Below are 17,132 nucleotides of genomic sequence, written 5' to 3'. Positions count from 1 at the left end.
CAGTTGTCCAACTGGATTTGCCAGTTGGGAGAAATGGACCATGACAAACTGCTTTCCTTGACACTGTTTTCTCTTTCTGAGAACCTGTCTTGAACTCTTTGAAGATGTCAGCAGCTCTTCAGTATCCAAGGCTGTTGGATGGTCCCTTGCTGGGGATGGTTCCAGAGCCGTGGGATTTGTCATTTGGTATTAGTGTCACCGTGTTTACCTCGACCACTTGGCTTGATTATCTTGTGGAAGTTATCCCAAAGATGAAGACTTCAAGGTGTAATTGCACACAGACATCTGCCAGCTTGCTTTTTCTCCTAAAGCACGTTTTTAAAAGTTCTATGAGGCATACTCCTTTTTAAAAGAAAAAGAAAAAGAAAATCCCACTGCTTTTTGTTCCTAGAAATGCAGGTTCTTATGGAAGTTGCCTTCAAATAAAGGGATAGCCACGTTTGTGTCATTACCAAAGAATACTTGGGCACTTTTACAGTTAAATCTATGTTATTTGGTCTGAAATGTGTGTGTGTGCAGGCTGGTCAGTGTGAGGGGTTCGTGTGGGACTGTGACTGTAGCTGGGGGTGTCACTGATCCAGAGCTCTGACACCCCACTGGAGCCTTGAGCCAAATCCACACTGGAAATGCATTTGTGCTGTGGTGCTGGGGGTAAGCTGGGCTTCTAAACCTGTGAGATGCCAGCTTTCCATCAGGCACAGAGAAGGAGCCCATGGCAGATGGAACAGGAGGAGCCCAGCTGGGCTTTGGGAGATGCTTTGCCCGTGTCACTGCAGGGCTCTGGGGCAGTTCACAGGTGAGCACAGGTGTGGGTAGGGTTGAATTTTATTACCACAGCTGCAGCTTTTCATATTCTTGTGATCTGGGAGGGTTCTTGAAAATACAAATTGTTTAGCTACTGCTTCCTATCTATCCAAATGGTTTTTGTCTGAGAACTTCCACAGAACTTCTTTTCTACGTTCCCCTCAGAAATTTGCAGTCTGATGTTCTGATGTGATTTTTTTTTTTAAATTATATTAATCCCTTTGGTCATGTTTACCTGTAGGTGAGTGTGTAGATGTGCACATAGCTCTGTAATAATGCTAAACATTTGAGGGGTCAAAACCTGCCCTTTTTCCAACTCTCCAGGGAAACCATCTGGAATCACCGAGTCAGGTTCCTTGAGGACAGAGTCCTGAGCTCCTGGACATCATTCACCATTTGGAATGCTGGCAAGCAAGGCAAGAAGCTCTACAGAAGCTTGTCACCAGCTAATCAGAAAAAGGTGAGCTAGAAAGTGACATTTGTACAAACCCACTTCTTCTTCACATACCCCATGATCCTTCTCATCCAACCCAGCAAAATTCTCGTAAGATATTTTGTCCCCACAGTTGATAATTAACATAAATTGGGGCAATTCCCAATATTCTGTGTGATGTATTTCTTCTTTTAAAATGCCATGATATTTTATTTAGAGCTTGTGGTGGGCAGGGAGAGCAAGAAATGCACCGTGTTCCTGCTAAGCCCAGCAGTAGTGGGACACAGCTGTAGTAGGCAGCTACTCAGGGTGAGAAGAACAGCTCTTTATTTGGGTTGTAGGGTGCTGAACTGCCTTGTCCAGGGGCATCCATACCTGTGTAACATTTGCCCAGTTCCAAAGTGGATGCTGGACACATCCCTGGTCACTGTGACTCCCTTTGGAAAGGTTTTGATTGCTAAAAAGGATAAAATTGCCAAAAAAAAGGGTTTGGTGTGGGCTGAAAGGGTGAGCAGAAACTGCTGGACGTGACTCTCCCACTCAGTCAGCTGAAAGTGCTGGTGTTTGGCAGTGGCAGAGAATTCTCAGCATAGATTTGTCCAAGAGTCTAAATACCTTATTTTTATAGCATTTTCTTGTGTGCAATAACTTTGTGTTAGATAAAGGCTTTAGGGCTAATGTCAAATGGCTGTTTCTTATAAAGAGCCACAGAACATTCATTTTACTGCTGCATGTGTTTTTCTTTTCTTAAGAATATGGATGGGAAGACAAAATGACAAATACATATAAAAACCTGATTAATGTTATGGCCCTCAGACCACACACATATTAAAAAAATAGAAGAGATTTGTATACACACAGTTAGAATTACTGAACAGGCATGGGAGTAAATGTACAAAGCAAAAACTGAACTGAATTTCCTGCTTGATATTCCAGTGCCTTTCCAGTGCCATCCCTCAGTCATTGCCATCACGTGGCAGTGGGTGAGCTGAAGAAAAGATATTAAATGAATCACTTGTTTCATTCAGGGAGGACAGACCTGTCCATTAAATATGGTTTATTATTGATTGATTTATTATGACAGTTATATTCTATATATTATTTCATTATATATAATGATCATAACAACAATTATATTTTATTTATATATATATATAAATGTATAAAAGTATAAAGACAACTAAAATTAAATTTAGACAGAATGTAGCTGTCTAAACTTAATTTTACTTGGTTTTATACTTTAAGTCAGTTTAGGCTCCTGGGATTTCACCTATGCTTTGTTTGTCTGCATACTTTCATTGAGATGCAGAATTTCATCTGATGTCCTGACTGACTTTGGCTGGACTGTGGAGTCACTGCAGGGTTGTTCTCTCAATTGGCACCAAGTACCTGCAGAAAATTTGGGACACAAACTCCTAGGGTAAATAATAACCCCCCAAAAAAATCCTGCCACATGCAGCATGTATTAATTTGTAATTTTGAAACAAACCTGGACTCTACTGAATCCTCAGGAAGAGAATTAAATAATTTGATCTGTTAGGCTTAGGGTGTGTAAGAAAACATCTTTTTCAAGAAAAAAGAATGCTTCTAGTATTTTTAGAACCTGGTAAACAAAGCAATTGCATTTCTTCTGCTGACGGGGTCTTTGTGGGATGTTGAAAAGCCCAGCCCTGCCCTGTGCCAAAGAGCATTGTTTCCTAGAAAACAAAATTCAGGCAATTCCAGGAAGCAGCAGTCTGTCTGTGTTCATACTCACTAACAAATTATTACTTTAGTTTGTTTGGGAAACAGTGTGAATGTGAGCTGTGGTTATGTTAAAAGAGAAAAGGACACCTCAGCAATTCTCCCTTTTCCCTCAGCCATCTGCATGCTGAATATTAAAATGATGCTTTGTCTCCAAAGGAGCCAGGCAGAAATCCAAGGCTCGGTATTTTTGCTAAACAGCAACACACGAAAAAATATTCCACTAGTAGTTTTTTTTTTATGAATTAATTACCATGATCTCAGTATTCTTAGGGAAATTCTGCTTCCTGGCTGTCCCCTTCTTGATTCACACTGCTGACAGTGGTTCAGTATTAGCATTTCTGCAAGAATGAAGTCAAACAGACCTTTTTTTGTTTAAAACACATCCGTTGTGTCTATAATTTGCAGCTGAAGATGGAAACCAAATGTTTTTGGGATGCTCCATGTGCCTGGAGGGTTTCTGAGCTGTCTTGTCTGCTCTTTTATTCTCCCTCAGACTTCAGCTAAAAGGAGAACTTAAGCTTTAACATTTTGTGTCATTTCCGATGGCTGAAAATAGCGTTCCAGTGGCTCATGGAAAAGCAGGGGAAAGGACCAAATAAGCATCAGCTCATTAGTGGGCTGGAAACAGGGCTTGTGCACAGCCAGGCCGTGCCACTCCTCTGTGACAGCCCTGTGTGCTGGTGGCAAACAGAAAAAGTCCTTTGAAGGCCTTTTTTCCTGGCTCATCCACCATTTAACATCATCCATTGGTTCCCTCTGCCTTTTTCCAAGGGCAGCATCACCAAACCTTGTGCTGCAGCTCTGGTCCTCCAGCTCATCCCCACAGCCAAGAAATGTTCAACTTCTGCAGCATTTTAACCATTCTGAAAGTGTGTGAGTGGCACTGTCAGAGCCTGGAGTGGGGACATGGAAAGCAAAGAAACGTCAATAAAGGGGAGAATGTTTCACCCATTAAATAAAGGGGAGAATGTCACACCATGAAATAAAGGGGAGAATGTCACACCCATGAAATAAAGGGGAGAATGTCACACCATGAAATAAAGGGGAGAATGTTACCCCATTAAATAAAGGGGAGAATGTTACCCCCATTAAATAAAGGGGAGAATGTCACACCCATGAAATAAAGGGGAGAATGTTACCCCCATTAAATAAAGGGGAGAATGTCACACCCATGAAATAAAGGGGAGAATGTCACACCCATTAAATAAAGGGGAGAATGTTTCACCCATTAAATAAAGGGGAGAATGTCACACCCACCTCAACAGTGAAATGGCAATGTGAAAGCAAGTTAAAAGCCTCCAGAATAAGGAGAGAGATGAAATTTGAAAGTTTCAGTTAAATCCAGGTATAAAACACCCTAAAATGACATGGGGTAAATCAAGGCTTCATTCTGGACTGTAGTGGATGATTCCTGGCCAGGAAAACTCCCTGTTCTTCCCATGTGGGAGGAAATGCTTTCTGCAAGCTCTGTTTAGTCAGCACAGAGCTGTGCACACCCAAAAGGTGCCTGGCATCACTCAGATTTCTCTGCAGGGATGAGTCCCTGGCAGTGAGGTCCCACACCTATGGAGGCAGGCTTGTTGTACATAACAAGGGAAATGTTTTATATCCAGTGTTTAGCAGCTGATTTTGCGTGTTGGATTCTGGTGTTAAAATTCTCCACTGATTTTGTTGTGGATATGTGCAAAAAGGGGAAGCTGCTGCTGTTTCCAGTGGAATGGTGTCTAAATGGAATAATGAAATGCATTCTTGGGATTTAAAGATACCCACAGCTTCTGTCTTGGCTGTAGTGCTGAAGAGGTGAAATCAAAGCAGCTCCTGGCATGGAAAATCACTCAGATTATGCCTGGTGCCTGCTGGTTCCATGTCAGGGCAGAAGCTGTTCATGCCCCTGTGTGTCTCTTGTCCTGTTTTTTCATCAGCTGTATCCATTTGAACCTGCATTGTAATGCTTTCAGTTACTTTGTTTTGACATGAATGGCCACAATTGATTTTGCTTTCGCAGAGATGTATATTAACATGCTCCCGAGGCTTTCTGCAAGCTTCAATGCAAGAATTATAAATAGAAGAATTAACAGGGTTCACCAGAAGTTTAAAACAGATGTGGGATTGCATGAGATGGGGAGGGAATGCAGCAGGGAAGATCTGCTCGGTGGGATTTTGCAGGGTCTGCAGGTTGTCCCTTTGGAGGTGACCCTGAGGACACCAGCTGATGGCAGGAGGAGGGAGAAGTCACAGTGTGCAGGTGACCATTTATTGGAAGGGTTTCCAGTTTTCTGTCAAGTTCCACTCAGTTATTCTCTCTCCCATGTGGAACTTGCCTCTCGTGTCCTTCCAGACCTGAGAATGTGCTGAGTTCAGGTTGTTGCTTTCTGTAAATGGCTGCTAGAGACCACAGGTGAAACCAGGATGGGAGAATAAAATCCTGTGAAGATCATTCACCATAAAAGCACATCGTGAAGCTGATGAAACCTTTCAGTTTTTCCATTATGAAACCTGAGTGGAATGGGAAGTGTGAAGAAACACTGTCTGCAGCAGCCAACTAGGCACACAGGAGCCAAACAATTAAATCGTTGTGCAATCACAGCAGAGCTCCACCAGGCAGGTAGTGCCAGCTGCACCCCAGGGCACCCTCTGTCACTGCTGCTGCTGTGGCTGCCCTGCTGGGCACTGCAGGAGGATCTGCTCCCATGAACTCCTTTCCCCAGGGAGGTCTGATAGCCCCAGCCTGGCCCTGCAGAGCCCCTGTGTTTGTTAGGGAGAGCCAGCCAGAAAAGGGCTTTTATCTTCCTCAAACGTGTCTTCCCCTAGCAGAGGTTGTTTCTGAGTTATCTCTTATCTTCTGAGCTATGTAAACTTTCTCTTAGGAGGGAGAAGGCGATTTCTCCTTTTCCCCTAACACCACTGTTAATGGAAGTTGCAGTCCATATTTATAAAAATTACTTACTGTAGTTCCTTGCTTCTCTAGCAGATACCCAGAGTTTTGAGCTGAGAGAATTAGCAGTGTTCTTTCCTTTGGAATTTTTGTAATTGTGCAGATTTTTATACATGTTTGAAACAAAAACATGTAATAAATCATATATTTTAGTAACACTGAAGTGTGATCTGAGGACTCAGTGGTATCATGCTGTCAGAGGTATTGCCAAAGAGTAATTTTGCTAAAAGGAGAGGGGGGAAAACCAGCAAATTGAGACTCCTTTATGGCTTTACAATTCATGGTTTCTCACAGGGAGACAGGAGTTCATGTGTGGATAGATGTTCTTCATAAAAGCTACAAGAAAGAAGGCCATTAATGCAGGAAAATAAATAGGTGTCTCTGGGTTTATCCTGATAGTGTATAAAGTAAATAACTCCCATAAGCCTGATGCCCTGACTGCTCCTTATAGGATAAACAACTGTGCCTAAGTCCTGTATTTAGACTCCAAACACAGCTTTGCTTTAATTGGAAAATAAATAGTGTGTGTCAGAAAAATAGTTGCCTTACATTTTGGCCACCCACGTGGTGTGCAGGCTGCAGAAAAATCACCCATTCAAGTCTGACCTGTTTTACTCTGCTGTAAATACCAGGTCTAAGCTGCCTGAGCCCATTGAGAATTGTACAGGGAAATACCTCAGTGATAACAAAAAGGGTCTGAGCTCTTTCCATCTCCCAAGGGAAATCTGTCACAGACTCACCTGTGCTCTTTTTTTCACGGAGGGGTTTGTGTGGGGGTGTTCTGGGGGCTGGGGAGTCACTGTGGAAAAGGGCAGAGTTTTCTACACCCAGAAATTGGAGTGATGGAGTGAGAGGAGAGTTGGAATTAATGGCAATTTAGTGATACAAGAAGTGCCTTTGGAGAGAGACTGTTTACAAGGGGATGTCGTGACAGGACAAGGAGAAATGGTTTTAAACTGACAGAGACTGAGATTGGATACAAGGAGGAAATTCATGCTGAGAAGTGCAGGCACCACTCAGGGGTTTCTGTTAACTGGGTAAGAACACACTGAGGGTGAGCAGTGAGACTTTCCAGCACAGATCTTGCAGCTGAATTCTCAGTTACTGACAGAGAAGTGTAAATGGAATTTCTCTTTACCTTGTGTCATAAGTTTTGGTGGTTTATTTTGGTTTTTATTATCTATAAGAGCATAAGCAGCTCCAAAAATAGCTTTATTTCTTGGACAGCAAGTCAACATATTGGACTTTGTTCCTAGAACTCTGTTGGGTTGACATTGAAGACTTATCTTGCTAAATATTATTTATTATGATCACACATTGCAGGACAGTAAAATACAAGTGATAGAACTGAGATTTGCTGAATAATGGAGAATTTTGGAGGTGGTTAGCACAGAATGAAGAGAATACAGCCAGAGAACTTCTCTTCCCACAGCGACTCCTGATTCCCTTCATGTAACACATATTTATGTATCTGTGTGTATGTACACATCCACACCATCTGACTTTCCAGCTACCCCAAAGCATTGCAGTGGCCATGGAAATAGGGCCAGGGGTATAAAGTGGATTAATCTGTGAGGGAGCTGCTGGTGAGTGTCAATCCAACCCAGCTGCACCAGCCACAAACACCTCGCACAGCCTCCAGCACCTTCCTGAGTTCCCTCCTTCCCCTCCATTTCCATTCCAATGCTGACACAGAGTTCAAACTCTGGGTGTGCCCCTGATGTGATTCCTCACTCACACAGCCCCAGAGTGGAAATTCCGTATTTCTTTAATGTTCTGTTCTTCCTTTGGTGCCTGTTTTGTCTTCTCCAGGTCTCTGTGTCCCTCTGAGGGGTTCCAAGGACTGTCCCTGCCCACCCCTGCAGTTTATCCCTCGTTTCCCTCATTGCTTTGGACCCTGGTGCTTTGCAGCCTTGTTTGCAGTCCCTTGATACTTTTGTTTGCATTCTCTTGCCGTTGATGTTTAATGAAGGAAGTGATATTATGGTATTAGAAAAACCCTCTACACAAACAGAATGAGGTCACTTTAGGTAAAAGAAAACCATCTTAATCACAGGAAGAAAATGTGTGAGAGAGATTTCAGACAGGGAAAGCCAGCCAGCCTTTTCAGCCTTCTCTAACTTAATAAATTAATAAACAGCTGTTTGGCTTTTCAGATTTTCTCAGCAGTAAGTGTTGTTAATCAATTTTTAATGCAGCAATTAAAAAGATATGAAAGCTGCTATCCAGCTTTCACCAGAATAATTGATTTCTGTATGACCTTAACTATCTCAACTGTTCTGCTTCAGCATAAGAGCTCCATGGAGATAATAGGAATAAATCCAACGGAAGTCAGAGGAAAACATAGCCATGTTTATTTTAAAAAGTCTTCCAAAATGTTCCTGGCAACCTAGTGGCTCTCAAAAATAAGGCCACTGTGTATTTTAGATGGCAGGCATTTATTCTGCCTGCATATTTATGAGGAATGCAAATAAAAACCCATCTGAAATATCTGGCACCTAGGGCTGCAAATAATGCTTTCCTAAGTCCAGTAAGAGTAAGCAAAGTGAAGCAGTAATTATTTGTGTTTAAACATCAGATCTGCTGAACTTTTCAGTTGAAATTCAAGTCCATAAGCATAGGAATTCCCAGGTTTGGTGTGCTGTGCCCTGGAATTGAGGCTGGGATTGCAGAGCACCCAGAGCAGTGGGTGCCTGGGGGAACATCCCATGCTTGGGGTGAACAGGAAGAGAGAGGCTTTTATTGCATCTCAGCTGGGTTTCAGTGGAAGTGCCAAAATGAGGAAACTGGTCTTTACTCCCTGAGGATGGGGTTGGTGGTGTTCTCATGCAGTCAGTGACTGAGATCAGGATGTGCTCACAGACACCTGCAGAATTTTCTCCACTCCTTGAGATGCACTCAGAAAGGATTTAATCAGTTTAAGCTCCAGAGGAGGCCCAGGGTGCTCTGCCCTCCTCCTGTGTCCATCCCCATGCCTGCAGCTCTGCTCACAGATGCATTACAGCTGAAATGGTGCTACTGAAACATTCTGCTTCTGTTTTCCAGGTAACTGCATTTTGTGATGTTGATGAAAAGAAAATAACAAAAGGATTCTACACCTATGAGGAATCTGAGGTGAGTTATAAGTACTCTTGTGTTCTTTATTGTGATCTACAAGTGTCCTGAGGAATGTGATGAAGGAATTTGTCACTGATCTTGTATGTTGTGTAGCAGCTCATTTTGGTAGCGAGGTTGTGACAGAAGATTGGAGGGCTGGGAATGGACACTGGAATGCAAACTGGAGCCAGGACTGTCAGCTTCACACTCAGTGAAGTCAGTTTAGAAAGACAAAAATACTTACTGTGAAAGGATCCTGATGATGGGGTAAGATAGTCTTCCAAATGGGAGTAGAATTTGGTTTATGGTGGATAATGGGAAAGAACCCTCAAAATTAAAAGATTTCCAACAAGTTATCTTGTGAATCAAATTACCCTGAGCTTGCCAGATCCTTGTATCTGATGGGAGTGGGACTGAGGGAAGGAGGGACAGGAGGGCTCCTCCTCAGGTACAGCTGGTGCTCAGCCTGGAGGAGCTGTACAATTCCATACTGGGACAACACGGAGTGCTTTGAGCTCATGGAAGCAACTGGGAGCAGCATTTCAGCCTGGAACACTGAGGACTCACTGCCCAGTATGCCTGACACAGATCCTGGGCATTGGTCTTCCTAAAACAAACCCATTTTCTCAGATCAGCTGTAAAGAAGATGGTACTGCAGCTGCTGTGAATCCTTAGAAAATCCTGCAGCTTGGATCTGTGGTGAAGTCCCAGCTGAGCTTTAGCCCTTTAACAGCTCCCAGCAGGAGGGACAGATCCTCCTGTCTCTGCTCTTGTGCCTGTTCTGATGCTGTCTGAGGGCACAGGAATGGATGCAGTTCACTAAAATGGCAAAAAATTAACCAAAAAAAGAGAGGAAGATAGTTCGTTATGGGACAGGCCATTGAAGCTGCACACATTGCCATCAGATCAGAGGGAATTGTTTGGGAAAGGGCTGGAAGTAGAACTTGGAGACGAGGAGGAAGCAGTGGAGCAGTGAGAGCTGCTCCTCTCAGGAGCAGAAAGCTCCAAATTCAGGAGCAGAAAGCTCCAAATTCAGATTTGGTGCAACTTCACTCAACTGCTCCGAAATGTGACGGGCACGGAAACACAGGCAGAGAATGAGCAAGGTCTCTTCAGCATCACAGCTCAACACATTTTTTTCCCCTTTTAGAGTTTAGCAGCTCCTAAAACCAAGCTAGCAAGTAAGCTGAGTGCTTCTGTACCCCTTCCTCCTGCAGGAGAGACCAAAACCCAAAATTCCTGTGTGTCACTTCAGGGACGCGGCTCCGCCCTTCGTGGTCTGTGTGAAGCTGGTGAGTCCCAGCGTTGGCTTCACCTGCAGGAGCAGCACTTGCTCCTCAGGAAAATGAGTTTCTGTTCACTGTAAGTGGCTTTTCCCAGCAGCTTTTGCTCTACAGTTGAATGGCTCTTTTTTTTTTCTTTTTTTTTTTTTTATCCAACTGATTGTGCAGGGTGTTTTGGGATTTAAATCAGCAGTATTGGGTAAAATTAAGAATTACCCAGGGGCTGGATCTGTTGTACTTCCTTGCCCAGTACCAAATACACCCCAATGAGCACAGGCACTCAGCCTCCTCTGGACCAGGTATTTTGCAGCCCCATGTGTGGCAAAGGCTTTGTTTTTAAACTGGCAGAACCATTTTGTTTGACTCTGCCAGTTCTGAAGCATCTTCTGTATCTGACTGTGATAACTCATTTCAACTGGTTTAATTGCCCTGATAATATAATTAGATGATAACCAGCAGTTTTTCTGCTGTTAGAACACAGAAGCTTTAAAATAGCAAATACACTGGAGTGTTAAAAAACAATAAAAACCCCTCTGACAGCAACCAAAACCTGCACTCCACACAAAACTAAGGCTGTGCTGGATCTCTTCAGGGATGGATCAGCTGCATCTCCTCTCCTCTGGTACAGCCTGCTTTTAACTTGGCACTCCCAACCTCATGATCAGCTCTGGGCTCCCAGCTCGGGGTTGTAAAGCCAGACTCAGAGTGCCTTGGGGCATCATCCTGCACTCCTGCTTGATAAACTCTTGGATCAGCAAGGACTATTACAACTAATTTAATTTTTCATACTGCATATAACAGTGGGTGGAAGTCCCCAGACAAAACATCTGTGCAACCTGTTCTAAAGCACATTTAATCTGTGGAGCCCTTACAATGAGACCATTATACAACATCTTGTCTGCAAACTCTGGTCTCTGACTTCAGCTGGGATTTCAGTCTGTTTTTCCCCTCATGGCCACTGAGCATTTTCTGCTTGCTTATTCTCTACCAACCTAAGTTCATCACCATTTTCTGAAGAAGGAAGTGTGCTTCAAGGGGCTTTATTGCCTTTTATTTTGCTGTTCATGGTAGGGGATTATTTTTCCTTTTGATACAGACAACACCTGCATGTTCCTCTGCAGCTCTAAGAGGGTGATTTTGGAGATTAGATGTGTTTATTGAGTGGGCTGTTTACAAGAAGTGACTCTCTTGGCCATGTGCTTGGAGCAGCATTGGCTCATTTATTTTTTCAGGCAGTTCCTCCCTTGTGAGCACTGGCATGGCTTTGGTACCACAGCAAATCCTTCTGGAAGAAGCAGGCATCCTCTGATCTTTGCTCAGTTTGTATTTTATAACAGCTTCACAGACAGCTGGAGCTGGAATTCTGCTCTCTGTGTTTGAGGTTTTGCTCAAGAGAATGAAAGTGTGGCTTTAGCTGGTCAGGGCCACTTCACCCAAGGGTTTGTGCCCCATGTTTGCTCTTGCTTGGAGGTAAAAGCAAAGTGCTTAGAAATGCTGCTTTGTGCCCTGCCTTGGCTTGGATTCCAACGGCTGCAAATGAAAGGGGTTTTATTTTTCTGTCACAGTAATTAAACTAGCTTGATTGTATAAAGTTTTCAGAAAATTTGTAGTTAAATCTCTTATTTAACTACAGCCCTGCCTGGCTTTTCCTGTGCTCTGGAAATTAAAGATTTGTCTTTAACTCTCCCACTTAATTTAGCATCTGGTCTCCTATTTATTTTTTAACCCCTCTATAAAGCAAGTTATTTTTCTCCAACTCCTTCAATTCCAATTTCAGTGGGACTCCATTTCTGTAACTTCCCATCCTAAACATTGACAGTTAAAACCTCACTCTTGCTGTTCTGGGCCAACCAGACAAACATTAATTTTTGGGGTTTTTTTGGGTGACATTCCTTAAGATCAGTAATTCAGGACTCCAGGAAGTGCTCAGGAATGCTGAAGTTGCCCTGTTTTCTTAATGACATCACTGAGGTTGCTCAAGGACCAAATGCAGCCAGTTCCTGTCCTGATAACTTGACTGGGCTCAAAAGGAAACACCTTTAACTCTGCAGAGTACTTCATGTGCTTGATGAAGGGCTTGTTTTATCAGCCAACCTCACCAGGGCTCAGAATCCACCCAAACCATTTGTTTGGTCCAGCTCACTGCCTTGGTCCATTTTCTGCCAGTGTCTGAGCTGGCAAACACCAGAGCAGCACTGCAGAGTGGGGAGTTGTCTGATATGCCCCCACACTGATCTGAACACTAAATTTTCAAAATACCCTGAATTTTTGAATAGAAACTTCCCTGAGCCTTGGTTTATTTGTTTAGTCTGCAAATGGGACTTTCTTCTGTCAAAGAATCAGTAGCCCAAACCTGCTACAGCCTGAAATGAGTTTGAGCTCATTTTCTTCTTCTTCCCTCACAGGACTTGACAGGTGGAGCCTTTGAAACAAACCTGGCCATGCTGAACCTGAAGGAAGGGATGGATTATTATCACTTTAACTAAACCACGGTGAGGCAGTGCTGCTCCCTGTGGGGCTGGGTGCAGGAAAACCAAATTCTTCAGGGGTTTAGAACTTTTTAGTCATTTGTGCTTTGTTAATTTAATCTTTGGGCTGAGTAACCCTTTGTAGGGGAGGTCACAGTTACAGCAGGGTAATGCTGTGTGCATTACTCTTGCTGTGCACATTACTAGTTATTACTGGGTTTTTTTACTGTGTGCATTATTAGTTTTACTGTTCCACATCACTCAGTTTGACTGGTAAATTGTGATCAACAGTCAGTGAGCTCCACTAATTCCAGCTGCCAGTCCAGCTTGCAGGAATCCTCAAGAAGTATTGAATAATCTCATTTACAGTTACTTTCTACAAGACCAAAGAGAGTCTGAGCCAGCCAGGCTGGAAGTGAACACCTGCAGTTTGCAGCATTTACTTCACAGAGAAATAACTTCTCTGCCTGAATTTTTCCTTCCTTTCACATTTGTAGAGATGTCTACACACACACCCACTGTTCAACTACTGGGATAGTGGGATTTAATTACAGCCATAAAATAACAGTGTAATTACAATATGATGTGGTCTGTGCATTTGACCTCCCCATCACATTGATCTCACTAAAGATGAATTTCAGAGTGATTTCATTTTGTAGGGGGTAAGAAATGAGCTGGAGCTGCTTGAAGAAGTGACTCACCTTCTTCAAAACTGAGCTTACCACAAAAACTATTTGTCTGAATTAGTTACTTGGCATAGTTATTATTAATTATAAAGAGCTGTAAAGAGAGGCTTTGACATCAGCTGAAGTGAAACCTGGGTTTTTTTGTTTAATTATGACATAGGAATGACAGACTTTTCCACAGGGACACTTGATGCTTGGGGATGATTTCAGTATCACTGAGTGTTGCCATTCCCACCTCTGAAACATAAATCTTCAAGAGACCAGTGCAGCAGGCCAGTTTAATTGTTGGTGTGTGTACAAGCACAGGCTCTGCTCAGTCAGGGAAGCACAGACCCCTGACACCAAACCAGACAGGTCAGTGTGACAGAGCATGACAAGAACCTGCCAGACAGCAACATCAAAAACTGAAAAGAAGGAATTTTGGCTGTCCTCCTGTGGCACAGGTGTGCTTTCAGACAGGCTGTGCCTCTCCTGGGCAGCAGTGCAGTGCTCAGCTCTGCTGAGATCCAGCAGGATGTCTCAGGATGCCCCAGCTCAGCTCTTCCCATGCTGGCAGCTCAGGAGCTCCAGGGCTGCTCCTCCTCCTGCTGAACTCTGCCAGGGAGAGAGGGAAAGGACAGCTCACATGGAGCAGGCAGCACTGTCCTGTGGCACTGCTGTCCTGGCACTTCCCAGCCCTGGAATTAGCTAAACCAAAAGAAAAGAAAATACAAATATTTAGTCCTTTTAACCCCGTGGTTTGAACTACAGCAAGTTTTATTTGTACAAAACTTAAAGAAGTAGAAAGTATTGATTTCAGCTGAAGCCAACTTCATTCTCCTTTTTATCCTGCCATGCCTGGCCTCCTCTCTGGCTTCTCCCACTGCTGGGAGCAGCACTGGGGACAGCCCCAACTCCTCAGGGGCACCCTGAGCTGCAAGTTACCCTGACTGTTTGCTTATGTGCAGGGGAGCAAGAGGAAAAGCTCCAAACTGAGCACAAAACACCCAGATCCCACCTGCACCAGCTCCCCTGGAGATACCTGGATGTGTATTTTTGGATATTTCTTATTGTTTTGTTTATCCTAGAGACAGTTCTCTCCTAAAATATCAATCTTCTCTCAGCCTTCAATAATTAAAGATTGAAAGAAGGAGTTTTTTTGAGATCAGAGAGTTTATCTGGTAAGATCTCTTATTCTGAGTATAATCTATCTATTACTTGATTAGAAAACTTTTAAAAGCAACACTCAGGTCAGTTTTTCTTCTAAAATCAATTCCTTGCTGGGCAGGAGGTTCAGACTCCTGTTTTCCAGAAGTATAAAAATGCTAGCTGAGGTTTCTTAAAATTGTACTAGAAGCAGATGGTAAAAACTGGAAGATGAGTGAAGACACTGCTAAGAGGCAGCAGGAGGTCTTTGAAGGGTATTCACAGTGTCTTAAGTATGAGTCTTTAAAGAAAGATAAATATTTATATATACACAGTAACACAGATTCTTTAAAACACTAAAAAACCTCTTCTAGAACCCCGACCAAAGCAGAAAGTTCTGTACTTCTGAAACACTGAGCTGGGTGGGCATGTCCAAACTATCTAAAAATATACATTTTTTATATATATATATACACACACACACTTTATGGTTTTGTATGCTGTTCATCCACAGAGGCAGTGCTGCAGTGCTGTGCTCTGCACCACCTCATGTCATCATCTTGCTGCTGAAATTGAGAAGTTCCTGTCTTTTCCCCTTCCCCAGTGGCTGCACATCTGTGTCTGGAATGTGGCGCTGCCAGCCTGGAATGCTCTCTGGAACTGGGAGGGCCTCAGGCAGCAGCTCCAGCCATCCCACGTCTTCTGCAGCTGGCTGGGAACATCCCCAGGGACACCTCCATGGAAAAAGCAGCCCCTGGAGCACATTCCCACCTCACCTTGGGCACCAGCTGGGGCCTGGGCACTTCCAGGAGGTCGCAGAGGCAGTTCCGTCTCTCCCTCACCACGGGCAGCTCTGCTTCCCTGGGAGAGCAAAGGTTATTTCCAGTTAATTCAGAAAGATCCATAAAGCATCCATAAAACTCCCTCAGTGATCCCTGTCAGCCCTGCCCACAATGGCTGTGTCCTTTCATGCACATTTCAGATGGCAGGAGTGTTTTTGTTGTGTCACATTTGAAGGCTGTTGGACCGTTTTTGTAGCACCCTAAGTCAGATAAATCACAAATACACACCAGATCTGCCCCAGGTAACCAGTGGCCAATAAAATGTCCAAGACTATTCTTTTATAGGGTTTTATGTTAAAAAACTCCACTTATTTGTACAACTCTTTTGATTAGAAGTTAATTTAATTTATTCTCTAAAGTGATTGGATTTGGAGAAGAATCTCCCATCCCCTCTATAAAGAGAAAGCAAAAAAGGGTGAGTTAGAAATAACTTCAACCTTTTTTTTCACACCTTGGACAATTTGTCTTATTTACCACTGGAAACTTTCTTGTGGCTGAACAAAGTGTATTATTTATAGAGTAATTTGTTTAAACTCTGCATGACACAATTGTATGATAAAGTCTCTGGAGTCCCAACAAGGAAAATATAATTACCATACTCCTTCAAATTCTCATTTGGCTTCCTGCTGCTAATACTTAGGGTAATTCAGAATTTAGACTGATTATTTTAGCACTGGGAGAGCTTGAGGAAAAGAAGCAGCTCACTGTGACACTCAGCAACAACTTCAAATCTCTTTTTCTGTAAATAGCTCAAATCTACCAAGATAAAACAATTACATTTTGAGTAAATGAGCCCTTTGTCTTTCATCTCAGAGCAGTGGCCACAGAGCAGCAGGGCACTCAGGGCTTGCTCCAAGCCAGAATAAGCCAGGCACACCCTAAAAATGACAGGGTGAAACCAGAATATTCATTTTTCTGGAGTGTTTTCCTGGGGAAGTGTTTTGCTTTGATTTAGGAGCGCAGTTGTTCACGAGCACAGCTGAAGTGCCACTGCTGTTCCTGCAGCACTGGGAGTGCTGGCCCTGGAACCATCCCTGGTGACAGCACTCAGCTCACAGATTCCTGTGCAGCTCCTGGGCAAGCCTGCTCTAAAACCCAGGTTTGCTGGGGGAGCTCTGAGTCACACCCACCTCAATCCTAAACTCCACCTGCAGGCACAGGGAACTGCAACAGCAGAACTGCTGGCTGCCACTCCTTCAAACCTCCCTCTTGTTCCAGTTGTGCACTGGAAAATTCAGAAAAAGAGCAGCAGCCACCCCTTCTGATGATAAACTCAGCTTTCTTTTCACAAATATAAAGTTCTTTAAGCTCAAGCACAGAAATAAACTGGAAACTACACAGAAGTCAAATGAAATCTGCAACTCTGTCAGCCACCCTTAAGGTGTATTTGTTCTTTGAGCTTGTCTGGGATAAATTTATTTCCATGAAACGTCAATAAAGACAAAAAGCCATTTAATATAATGACTAAATAAATTATATATTTTTCTATATTTGTCTGTTCTCTGTGACTCCTATTTGGGGCAGCAGCCCCATGGCCCAGGTCTGTGACAAGGAAAAATGTTTAACAAGGCAGCAAAACTAATAAAGTAATTATTATCTTAAAATTCTGCATTTTCTCAAACCTGCCCAGGTAATAATGCCCAATGCTAGAATGTGAAATAAAATTTGAAATAGAATTTGAATAGAAGGGGGAAAATCCAGTGCCAAAATGCTG

General features: G+C 43.2%; 2 protein-coding genes across 10 annotated transcripts in view; one reads left to right on the top strand and one right to left on the bottom strand.

Annotated features, from left to right (window-relative positions):
• The window catches only part of B3GNTL1 (UDP-GlcNAc:betaGal beta-1,3-N-acetylglucosaminyltransferase like 1), a 105,494-nt gene that overhangs the window by 87,688 nt on the left and 674 nt on the right, over positions 1 to 17,132 (top strand). For 2 of the 7 annotated variants that reach the window (XM_041427311.1, XM_041427310.1), the window contains exons 9-12: positions 1,129 to 1,264; positions 8,964 to 9,032; positions 10,232 to 10,306; positions 12,703 to 12,789. In XM_041427311.1, the coding sequence (XP_041283245.1) occupies positions 1,129 to 1,264; positions 8,964 to 9,032; positions 10,232 to 10,306; positions 12,703 to 12,783 (361 nt within the window). In that variant the 3' untranslated portion in view covers positions 12,784 to 12,789. Of the gene's footprint in view, positions 1 to 1,128; positions 1,265 to 8,963; positions 9,033 to 10,231; positions 10,307 to 12,702; positions 13,432 to 15,090; positions 15,315 to 17,132 lie in introns of those variants that run through there. The other 5 variants (XM_041427313.1, XM_041427314.1, XM_041427308.1 and 2 more) reach the window with 4 other exon arrangements.
• Positions 13,575 to 17,132, bottom strand: part of TBCD (tubulin folding cofactor D) — a 117,541-nt gene continuing 113,983 nt past the window's right edge. Inside the window, exons 39-40 of one of the 3 annotated variants that reach the window (XM_041427305.1) lie at positions 15,353 to 15,437; positions 13,575 to 14,138 (exon numbers count right to left, since the gene is read on the bottom strand). In XM_041427305.1, the coding sequence (XP_041283239.1) occupies positions 14,073 to 14,138; positions 15,353 to 15,437 (151 nt within the window). In that variant the 3' untranslated portion in view covers positions 13,575 to 14,072. Of the gene's footprint in view, positions 14,139 to 15,116; positions 15,438 to 17,132 lie in introns of those variants that run through there. The other 2 variants (XM_041427306.1, XM_041427304.1) reach the window with 2 other exon arrangements.

Source organism: Onychostruthus taczanowskii, unplaced genomic scaffold (genome assembly GCF_017590055.1).
Source record: "Onychostruthus taczanowskii isolate IOZ18803 unplaced genomic scaffold, ASM1759005v1 scaffold99, whole genome shotgun sequence".
Lineage (NCBI taxonomy): Eukaryota > Metazoa > Chordata > Aves > Passeriformes > Passeridae > Onychostruthus > Onychostruthus taczanowskii.
This window is presented reverse-complemented; position numbering and strand designations above follow the sequence as displayed.